Raw genomic sequence first — 11,868 nt, forward strand, 5'->3', positions numbered from 1 at the left:
TACTATGGATCATGTTTTAGTGATTCTTCATTCAATTTCTCATGAGAATAGACTTTCTTTAATGATACACGAAGTGGACGAAATTGTGTAGTGCACGAGATATAGCAGCGCTACGTTATACGTTACGTTATATGTGAAATGCATGATAAATGCGAATGATGCATAGCAATTGGAAGTTTGAATAAAGCTAATTATCCAGAAAATACCGTTTGTTGTATTTCTATTCAATTAAGTCTTGTAAGTTATCGAGAGATGTGCATCATGATAACACACGTTATAAAAAAAAAACCGTATAAATATTGAAAAAAAAGACATCGCTGAACATCATAGGGGACAATTTTTCAGGAGGGGCAATTTTTCATGAGGGACAATTTTTCATGGGGGACCCTTTTTCATGGGGGACACTTTTTCATGGGTTACACTTTTTCATGGGGGGCAATTTTTTCATGGGGGACAATTTTTCATGGGGACACTTTTTAAATGGGGGTACATTTTTATGGGGAAACATCTTTAGATTGAAGACACTTTTTCATGGTGTTGAGGTGGAAGAATATATAATGAAACATCACTAACACTAACAGGTGGTTTGTGGTTTGACGCCGAAATGAGCAGTAAAATGTAAAAAGCCAAAGTACACAATCGGTAAAATATGGTGGTGCAATAGATCCCTGTTCTACTTAAGAATTACAAAACCCAAAGGAACTATTTTTAATGACTAGACCACAATCAAAAAAGTAAGATATAACGTTACTGGTTCTAGCTAGGAGGTTTTATATGGTTCTAGTATCCCGGCAAAATTTTCAGCGGGGACTCCGTATGCGGGTCTTCAATATCCCGGGTTACAGGGCGAGGCTCAAGATGGACCAGTTTATCTAGCCTTTTGCTTGCCTTAGATATTGGAGGCTTACACTAGGTTTCTAAACCAAACTCAGGGAAACTTCTGCGGCCCTGCCTTAGAAAACTGGTTCATGGAACTCTCCATACACGCCCTTGAATGTCCCGTGATGCTCTTGACACGTGGTGGGCGCCGCCATGTTGTGACCTCTGACCTAACGCGTGGGACAGACAGCAAGACCAACACCGGTGCACAAACCAAGGACAGAAACTCCTCTAAAACTCCCCTATACATCACCAACCGGACCCACTCACAACATAACCCATGGCGCCCGTACCGAAGGCCCAACCAGCGGCGGAGGAACAGCCAACCGGCATCCGAGCGATCCTACTCGGACCGCCCGGTGCAGGGAAAGGCACGCAGGTAACATAAAAATCCACCCACTTTTATATTTTCAAGCAGATGTTTGGGTGAAAGATCGTGACATTGTTTGACTGCTGGGCTCCTCTGGCAGTAGTTTGGATGGCTGGCTGTTAGACTAAAAGAATGGGGAGGTGGATGCTAGATCACGTTTACGAGCTTCCACCCCACATCTGCTTTGAGATAATACCTGTAAAATGTACCTGTCAGACGACTCATCATCACACATAAGATCTAGATCTGATAGTGTGATATAATACCAAGGAGTCTATATAAAACCTCCTTGATTAAACTAAGCAATATTTATTTATATTATTGAGATTGACCACATTTTGTGGAAGGATTGACATAACAGGTAACTATCGCTTTTTCAAGATGTGACAACCCAGACCAGACTGTAACTTGTGTAAGGTTTGATCCGCTCATACTGGGAAGGATCCCTACTCTTTTCGATAAGTGCGGTGGGTTCTTTTACATATGGGGGGGAGGGTCCTTTCACAAATCATGATGACCACTCCACAGTTATATTGTGTTCTAATTCAGGTCAGATTTCTTTAATATATGATATGAGTTATTTCTCCAATAATGCTTATCACAATTATTGCACTGCTTGGGGGTACTAGTAGTGCATTAAAGAAAGCATTTCGACACTTAGATGTTAGATAATGTTTGAATTGATTCCCATTGTCTTTTCTTACTCATCAGTTAGTCTGTATGAAAAGTGGGGCAATAGATTTCGCTCTAACTTATAAGTTATTGATTCATATAACATGCGTAAATGGTACTATCAACATGGAATTTGACAAAATCTGTGTATTTTATCATACAGGCTCCCAAGTTGGCAGAGAAGTACTGTGTATGTCATCTTGCCACAGGTAGGAAAAGCTGCACGAACAAGATATTTGTTTTATCATCAACCATTTTGAAAAGCAGTTTTAAATCTAACGTTAAGCACTCTAGAATATAACTAATGCCCTACGACTAAGAAACTGTTACAGACATTTATGTGACTTGGTTCTGTGGAAAAAATGTTGAAATATGTATTTAAATTGGTTTGGTTTGGTGTGTCTTTATTAAGATGTGATGTTCTGTTCAGGTGATATGCTCCGTGCTGTTGTGGCCTCTGGATCTGAGCTTGGAAAAAAGCTGAAAGAAACCATGGACCAAGGTGGGTGGGACTCTAAAATATTGCAATAATCCATGAATTATGCTTTGAAATATAGAAACTTTACTTTTAATTCAGGGGTATTGTAGCTAGCTGTCAAGCAGGCTTTTAGCTAGGATTTATAGACAAGGGGTCCAAAAATGGGGGGTGGGATGGTTGCTGTGATGCAGGGGTTAGGTGTGTTCTAGTCTTATCATACTTTTAGCAGACCATTTTAAGCACTAAAAACTGCTTGTTCCCTCTCTGTCTCCCAATAGGCTCTATGGATTAACAATTTCATGGTTGCCTGGCTTAAAGCCACTGCAAACATTTCTGCATTTACATGTACAGTACCCTGTTTTGAAAACTCCTGATGTTGCCCCCACCCCCTACCCCCCAGGTAAACTGGTTAGTGATGAGATGGTGGTTGAGATGATTGACAACAACCTGGACAAACTTGAGTGTAAGAACGGCTTCCTCCTGGACGGGTTCCCGCGCACTGTCACTCAGGCCAAGAAGGTAACAACTGACAAATGAAGGAGTGAATAAAGGAATGACTGAATGAATCCTGGACGGGTTCTCTCGTAGTGTCAGTCAAGTCAAGAAGGTAAAACTGACAAATGAATGAGTGAATAAAGGAATGACTGAATGAATCCTTGACGAGTTCTCTCATAGTGTCACTCAAGCCAAGAAGGTAACAACTGACAAATGAATGAGTGATTAAAGGAATGACTGAATGAATCCTTGACGAGTTCTCTCGTAGTGTCACTCAAGCCAAGAAGGTAAAACTGACAAATGAAGGGGTGAATGAATGAGGGATGGAGGAATGGATTTTAAATGAAGACGTCAATGAAGAAATGATTGAGTGAATGAAGAATGGAATAAAAGGAATGCCTAAAAAGGCTTAATGGTACAAAGAAATGAGCGAAAGAATAAAGGAGTGAATGAAGAAATCCTTCAAGAATATTGTTTTGCCAGTGAGTGCTGATTTTCTTTTGAACTTTTATGATATTTCTGTTTCCTTGTTTAAAACTAAATCCCTTTTTTTTTTAAATCTAAAAATCAGGTAGCCGATTTGAGTATTGAATCATTTATTTGGGTATAAGAATGATTTGTGAGACTTTTAGGGTGAATGAAAATGAATTGTTATGTTTCTAACTAATGTTGACCTCCACTCCTTGACCTGTGACCTGCCCAGCTGGATGACCTGCTGGACACCAGGCAGTCCACGCTGGACTCTGTGGTGGAGTTTGGGATCGACGACTCTCTCCTGGTCAGGAGGATCTGTGGCAGGTCAGACATGTTGAAAGTTTGTAAGATAACAGTTACAAAGCATACTCAAGCCACTGGATGATTTTGTAAACGTTCAGATGTTTCAGACAGCGTTTGCTGTCTTTCGTCTGTGACTGAACCAGAATTTGGAGTTGACCAGCTATTTATTCAGTCACTGACAAAAGACAATGGATGCTGTCTGAAACATCTGACCATTTACAAAATATCCAGGTGCTTGAGTAACTGTTGTCTTGCTTATCTTACTACCTGTATGTCTATCCTTCATCAAAACACAAATGTAAGCTGTAAGTGTGCCTATATTTGTTTATTTGTTGTAAGACCACACTGATGTCTAGTTAAGATCTATTTTGCACTACAAATGTAGCAAGGTAAAGATAAAAACAGGGTCTGTGAACTTATATCTAACTCAAAGAAATTTTATACAAATAAACAGAATTTTCCCTGACTCTGCTTCCATGATGATCAATCTTTCATTTTCACTGGAGTCAAGAGAGAACATTTGTGTTAAATGCTTTCCCAAGGGTACAACGTTTAGTCCCATAGGGATTGGAACCCAAGACCTCTCGATTCTGACTCACACAGCCTAACCTCAGACCACTGATGTCACAACTTCATATTCATTATTGTATTTCAGGCTCATCCATAAGCCCAGCGGGAGATCGTACCATGAAGAGTTTAACCCTCCTAAGGTGGAGATGACCGATGATGTGAGTCCAGCACTTTCTTTAACCTTCTTCAGGCTATGAACCCTTTTGCACTCCCAAGTTTATACAATCATGCACTATGTTTTTGCCATCTAATTACAGCAGGGTAGAGGTTGATTTTGACCTGTATTGCAAACGCAAGGACTACTTTTTGGCGACGCCTTGGGGTCAGAGCCTTCTTTGTAGTATTGTTACCTTTGCCAGAAGATTATGTTTTTGGTTGGTTTGTTGATATGGAGTCAGAATGATGATGGCTGAGAGACAACTATTTACAGGTTTTGATGTTTTGTTTAAAAAGTCTTCATCAGAATCAGTTTTTGGTTGGTTTTGGTGTCTGTGAACGAAATAACTCAAGAATGTCTTGTATTGTGGCACATGGTTACATGTAGTCCATGAAGCGACTTAAGAATGATTAGATTTTGGGCTCTCTAGCAGCTTGTTATGGTACTGTAGCAGAAGTTTTGAGGACTGTCAGATTTTGTATTTTTATTTGAAGATGTTACTGTCACCAATTTGATTTGATTGGTAGATGTTAGGTAAGTTTGCCTCATATAACTGGTTTTCAAAAACAGGTCAAATTGACATTGAATACTTTTTACCAGGTGACCGGTGAACCATTGATTCGCCGGTCGGATGACAACGCGGAAACGCTAACGAAGCGTCTGGAAGCGTACCACACCCAGACCAAACCGTTAGTGGATTACTACCAGCAGAAGAACCTCCACGCTAAAGTCGACGCCGCACAGAGCCCTGACATCGTCTTCGCAAGCATCCAAGCAATTTTTGCCCAGGCAACCAGTAAAGATAAAGTGCTGTTCATGTGAAAGTCAGCAGGGGGCAGTGCTTCTTATGATATAGGGACTTAGATGGTGCAAATTGATTACCGAAATAGGGAGTGGCAAAGTAATGAGAAACTGACATGTCCATCTACAACTTTGGGACCCAACATTGACTTCTGTCTGTGAAGTTTTGTGACAAAATGAGGTTCCTACCCAAACAATTATTGAATTAACCAATTGAAAATACTTCCACAAAAGTTTTAAATTTGAAAACATTTTGAAACTTTAAAAAGAACTAGAACATTTTCCATAGGGTTTTACAAAAGCATATTCCCTCATACAGAAAGTATCCTTCCTTTTTGAAACAGTAACAACTTGAATGTTGTTTGCTTGGCCAAGGCATGTTAAGAACAAAGACAAAATTGTAGTGTAATGTCTAGTGGAAGTTCTTGATAGTTCTAGTGCACAAAGATATATCTATTAGTAAAAAAATGTGGCCATATTTTCTACATGTTTAACAGTTGTACAATGTATTGTTTCTCTACAATGTCTATCATACAGAAATACATGCATGTATGACTATGTTAGCTCCAAGCAGATGTTAGGATGACAGATCAACATGTTTTGCAACTAGGCTTTTTTGACAGTTCCACACCTAAAAGATTTGGAAAATGGCTTACCAACCAGTTAAGTGCAGTTCATACAAAAGTCACTAGGGGGCAGTGCTGCCTATGATGTAGGGATATAGATGGTGGCTTATAAAAAGTGTTAAACATTTCAGTCTCAGGTAAAGCTGTCTGATGTCTACAGTCTCCGTATTTCTGTACAACCGACTCTAAGTTTTGGATGATAGCCTGAAAGTACATAATTATGTGTTGTTAGAAGTCATTATGAAAACAGATTTTAAACAGTCAATACTGTTTCTTCCAACACATGTCTGATTTTGGATTTGTCAAGTCTCTATCTATTACTAAATACTAGTACCGTAAATCTTGAAACTTTCGTGCTGGTTTTGTTTTCGCCGTTTTCACAGTGACCTCTCCACTGTGAATATGTCTCTCTTGTATGACTTACTGTACTACAGAAGTATTACAACCGCAAATCAAACCTGGGCAAAAACCTCTTTTCCCTCATTCTGCAAAATTAAACCAGCGCAAAAGTAACTGAATTTACAGTAACTCCCTTCCCTTAATTAGAGTAGACTATGTCATGGTGCAATAGTGGATTCCAGGGATGTGTAGGAAGGAATTATTGTAATTGAATAAGGTGAAAATTATTTTCCTCTGAAACAAACGACTATAGATTAACAATAAAGACTTATATCTGGTGTCATCACTTGCTTCTTGTTATCTCCAATGTTCTTCATTATGAATCCTCCTAGTGTTGACGTTAAAGGTGCCCTAAGCGATTTCAGGGGGTAAAACTTGAAATATTCTGGGGAAAATAATTCTGTTTGGTGAAGTTGAAATTGATATTTACTTCCCCATATTGGTACATCTGCATCATTATTTCATACTTTGGGCATTTAAAAATAGCACAGAAGCAAGCCACAAAAGGAGTATTTTATTTATTGGGTCCCCCCAAAAATCAGCCCAGAATCCAGCCGTAACCGTTTTCTGTCGACAATTTTCGGTAACTTCCGGCCGCGTGACGTCACAATGCCCAAGCACATTGAGCCATGACCACGTGATTATTTCTTCGGAAGCGTTCGGGACTTATCGGTCAGAATCGTGTATGTTCGGAAGATTTGAAATGATGGCTGGCCTCCAAGTGCTCAGATTTTCAATGAGTTCCCACCACACAACGACATTGTATTTTTGCTCCATGATGGTCGATATGCGATGGGATAGAGTTATCTAAACTTACTATGGATAGAAATCAGAAAAAGATTGATTTTGAATATGTGACTTTCAGTGCCCTAATATTGCTTAGTAGTCCAGCGGCATAGTTCCCAAAATTAGCTGAATTGTGCACTTTTGTCTAAAAGCACCAAATTTGGCACACATGTAGTTGAACATATCCTGCACAAATCTGGATATGGAGGCATTTTAATTTCGGCCCAGGAGCGCCGTGGCGGCATCTTAAGTTTAGAACACCCAAAAAAGGCTGACCGTTCTAGTACCCTTAATAAGGGGGAGGGGCAAAAGATTAAACATTAATGTTTCTTCATGAAAATTTGTTTATCATAAAAGTCAACCACAAGGATCGTAAATCTGTTAATTTTTTTAAGACAACACGCTTCTATTGAAAATTATTCGTCCTTAAAGTTAATTTATTTTCCATTTTTTAACATAAAAAATGGATAGTTCACTTTCCGTTATCAGGCAAAAGTTTTTAGGTACCTCTGGGACCTTTGTTGATACTGAAGTCTGATTTGTCACAATGTTGACAGCATTTTATTCTTTAAATGGCCGAAATCCACCAATTCTGTCAGGAGATATAAGTGTATATAGAATTACATTACGACGCATATTTTACCTGAAAGGCCGTTGCTAAGGCTGTTGCTAAGGACATCTTTTGCTGTACATTATCTAAGTTTTGCCAATAAATCGCTTTTGAAAGCCTAATTTTTTCTGGGGAGTTTTTCTGTTTGCCTTAGTGTGCATGCAGGAAGTAATATTGACATGTTTACTTATATTTAGATTAAACAAAACTTTAAAAAAATGAAATCACGTCTTATGTTATTGATACATGTATATGCTACTTGTGTTCATTGCCATTGGAGGGGACAGTCCATGGGCCAGGTCCCTCAAAATAGCCATTTGGTACCAAACAGAGGGACAAAGGGTGACTTACTTTTTTGAAAAGGTTGATTCCTCCACTTTATCATCATGCATGATAATCATGTCAAATGTCCAGCTTTTTAGGAATTATCACGTGATATGATGACGTCACTCAAAACCATAGAACGACCAAAAATTGTCTATATCAAGTTATTTCATGGGGTTTTAATAATAATCAACCATTTTTTCATTGGTATTTCTATACGTTGAGATTAAACAAAGACCAGTTAAGTACATTTAAGGCCATTTTGAAATATACTTAGGCAGATTTCAATAATGGTTGCCATGGAAACGGTGAAAAATAACATTCTCTCACAGGAAAGTTACTAAATAAGCCTTTTTTGGATGCTTATGAATTCCATTCATCATCAAGGCTTGACCAATGAAACTAAACAATCCATAACTAATAATAGGGCCCTTAGAAAATATTTTAGCTTGGTAAGAAATAAGTAGAAGTTATTTTACCTAAGAAATCAGGTGACATGGGCCATTTTGGCGGCCATCTTGGATCTGCTATCTTGCAGCATAATTTCTTGCAAGTACTAAACATTTATCGAAGACTTTTACCATTATGCTAAATGTTTTTGACATGACTATAACTTGTGTTGCATTTAAATAAAGTTAGGCAGATCTTATGATGGTTGCCATGGAAACGGTGAAAAATACAATTCTCTCAAGCAAGGGAAAATTACTAAACAAGCCATTTCTTATGCTTATGAAGAGTATATGTGGAAAGTGAAATCCTGTAGTTTCTTAAAAGCTCATCTGATAGCTCCGACCCATTCCATTCCTACTAGTTTGAACATTTCCCGGAAGTCTCTGTTTTCCTTAACAAGCCGAAGTGCTCCCAACTTCCCTCGTCCAGGAATCGCACTCACAGTATCGCATCCGGGGTAGGTATGCATTCCAAGGAGACTGTTGCAAAGATCTTTATATAATGACCGCACTCGCGATACTAACATATCTTATTCGTGAAATGTATCCGATTCGTGTCTGCATCCGCGCCGGGCCACACTTGAAAAAAATTGATGGTGGAATTGAGTGCTTGAATGCCAAACAGAGTAGGAAGACGTCTGTACCTTCCGATGACACAATCACTGTGTCGTAGCCTGACCTGGCTGCATGGCCAACATGAAGCATGATCATGATGATGTGTCAGCTTCTCCTGATTTGACTTAAAGTCTTGAACAGCATTGGCCCTAGGTTTTGATGCCAAATACTACAATAGCCCGGATTTTCTGATGCAACAAGATGTTTTAAGCGCCCCTGTGTAATTGTTTTAAAATTTTAGTCCCCCCCGCTACGCCAAAAATTATGAATATTGTAGGTCAAAAGTTATCAAAATGCCAATTACCTTTTGGTCAAAAATTCATACCATGCCCGCATTTGGTAAAATCTGTCCTAAGTGCTTTGCTATCTGGTTTCCTGGTGGGGTTCCCCGGGATCTTTGCAACTTTTAAATCCGCATTACATTAGAAGCAGAATATTGCAACACATGTGTCAGTGATTTTCGCCAAAATGTGCCATTCTGATGAGGGAAAATTTAAATGACATCTACATATTGCAACTTAAGTTTAAGAGACCACTGGCTGTTCTGCAACACATATACAATTTTGAAGCAAAACATTGGCTGCAGAAATTAGGCACTTCACAACTGCTTCCTCACCAATATGAATCGGCCACAGTCCAGACGAAGTGAGAACTTGTCATTAACGAATACAGTGGTGAAATTAAAAAGCTGTTGTACATTTTTTGTGAGAACAAATCGGGAAGGGATTTCCAAGGAAACATTTTTGGTGTCAAGATGGTGGAAGACCCGGAAGAGGAAATGTAACGTTAATATTGTAACAAAATCACAGTTGTATTCCATGCGTAATGACCACAATGGTCAATGTAAGGAAAAGGTCTATAAGAAGTGGGAGTGAACAACCTGAGGAAAAGGATATTCACTTCCCCTCAATATATAACATTTACAGTAATAGAAAAGTTGAAGGATTAGCCATTTAAATCCTTAAAAATTGATATGAGCCAAATTATGGACACTTAAGTTTTACGACAAGTGCACCACAACGTTAGTATCGGTGGAAGAAATCATAGCCACGGTGGGTTTCCCTCCCTCTTAAAAGTGGCTGTCGCTTCAGAAGACCGTTTAAGTGAGACAACCATGACATTTAGATTAGCCACATATAAGATATGACATTTTCGTTTTGATGATGCTTTACAATTCTTTGACTTTCTAAAGGAGTATTTGATGTCATTTGTGATCCATCTTGCTGAACAAAATGTTTTTAGCAATTAGAAAGGCCGTCATTTGCTCCTGAGCAAATACAGCATGTTTCGCCCATACTCCTACCCATGCAAAAAATGGACTGTCCCAAAATAACACTTGGGCAAATCGAAATATTAGGAAAAAATTCTGCCCAAAAGTGAACTATTGCAAAGTCATCCCTGTAAGAAATTGAGATTTCTCAATTTGACCCTATATGCAAATAACAGACTCTTCCAAAGGCAACCTATACATAAGGCACCATTCTAAAATACTTCCACTCAAAAAATGGATCACCTCAGTCCAAAATTGAGTTTAAAACCAATCAGTCCCTCTTAGAATTAAAAAAAATCCCCACGGGCAAGAATGGTCTTCAACCATAATATGGGTGAGATACAAAAATATGACCCCCATTTGTTTGAATGGATGCTTCAAGAGTAAACATTTTTGGTTGAGAATTTTTTTATTTCAAAAATCGTTTAGAAAGGCTGTATGCCAAACATTTGTATGAGGGCCAGTGTACATTACTAAGGCAGACACATGACAAATTTCACATCATTTTGGTCTAATACATAGGAATTGGAGATGTGCGTCTTTGTTCTGAAAATATCCAAAAAATTAGAAAAATAATTCTAGTAATATGCCAAAAGTGTTAACAAAGCCAATTATGTATCGATAAACTTAAAAGTGGTTTGTTTCCAAATGAATATCACATAAAAGATAAAGTTCTGTGTGAGTTATACGTCTTCTCCCTTGTATTACTTCTACCCACAACTGGACAATACAAACAACCACTTTAAAATTTTAAAAATTTTGGTCCCCACGAGCAACAATGGACTCTTCCTAAAATACCCCCATACTACATGGACTCTTCCAACTTATCCTTTCCCATCCCCATTGCGAAACATACATCCGTATCAAATTCCAGGTCATTTGGTTTGAATACAAGGACACAGGAGCCAAAAATGTACTTTTTTGGTCTATAAATGGCAAAATATCGAAAAATTAACGCTTTTAAAGTGATGTATGCAAAATATATTACAAAGGCCATGTGTAAATATATCATAGGCACCCTCACACCAAATTCCAGGTTATTTGCTTTAATTACCATGGCACAGGAGCCCAAAATGTACATATTTGGTCCGAAAATGGCAAAAAAGCACATTTTAAGTAATGCATGCCAAAAATGTAAGTAGAGTCCTGTTGACATAAATCATAAGCATCTCCATACCAAATTTCAGGTCATTTGGATTAAATACCTGGACACAGGAGCCAAAATATACATTTTTGGTAGGAAAATAGCCAAAAAGGCTGTAAAATCATTTCTGGGCAAAAATTGAGATGCCTCCATATCTATATTTGTTAAGAATACATTCAACTACATGTGTACCAAATTTGGTGCTTTTAGACAAATTTGCACAATTTTTCAGCTATGCCGCTGGACTATAGGGCACCTTTAATAAAGCTGACATGTAAATTTGAAAACTCCCAAGGTATAAACGTGTTTTAAGGTCTCGCGCCCAGTCTGCTTTATTGAGCCGTTTCTGATAGCCTGTCTACTTAGCTGCCATATAGAATTTCGTAGCCTTTCTTCTCGGCTGCCACCCTACTTTCGCCGCCGCCCTAGATCCAAGGCCGTAAAAA

At 38.5% G+C, this 11,868-nt stretch overlaps 1 protein-coding gene across 1 annotated transcript; it reads left to right on the forward strand.

The window, feature by feature from the left end:
- The first annotated feature begins 1,036 nt into the window (after nt 1-1,036).
- On the forward strand, nt 1,037-5,336 carry LOC136424144 (adenylate kinase 2, mitochondrial-like). Its single transcript, XM_066412613.1, has 7 exons — nt 1,037-1,258; nt 2,085-2,130; nt 2,352-2,423; nt 2,800-2,918; nt 3,598-3,692; nt 4,327-4,399; nt 4,999-5,336. Exons 1-7 carry the CDS (start codon nt 1,160-1,162, stop codon nt 5,218-5,220), a joined length of 726 nt encoding a protein of 241 aa, XP_066268710.1. The 5' UTR covers nt 1,037-1,159; the 3' UTR covers nt 5,221-5,336.
- Nucleotides 5,337-11,868: the final 6,532 nt, after the last annotated feature.

This window comes from Branchiostoma lanceolatum, chromosome 18, assembly GCF_035083965.1.
Source record: "Branchiostoma lanceolatum isolate klBraLanc5 chromosome 18, klBraLanc5.hap2, whole genome shotgun sequence".
Lineage (NCBI taxonomy): Eukaryota > Metazoa > Chordata > Leptocardii > Amphioxiformes > Branchiostomatidae > Branchiostoma > Branchiostoma lanceolatum.

Bases quoted from the DNA above. Each gene is read 5' to 3' on its own strand.
- LOC136424144 (XM_066412613.1), top strand. From the start codon at position 1,160: ATGGCGCCCGTACCGAAGGCCCAACCAGCGGCGGAGGAACAGCCAACC. The intron at 2,131-2,351 runs GTAGGAAAAGCT...TGTTCTGTTCAG, and splicing joins TGTATGTCATCTTGCCACAG to GTGATATGCTCCGTGCTGTT. The intron at 2,424-2,799 runs GTGGGTGGGACT...CCTACCCCCCAG, and splicing joins GAAAGAAACCATGGACCAAG to GTAAACTGGTTAGTGATGAG.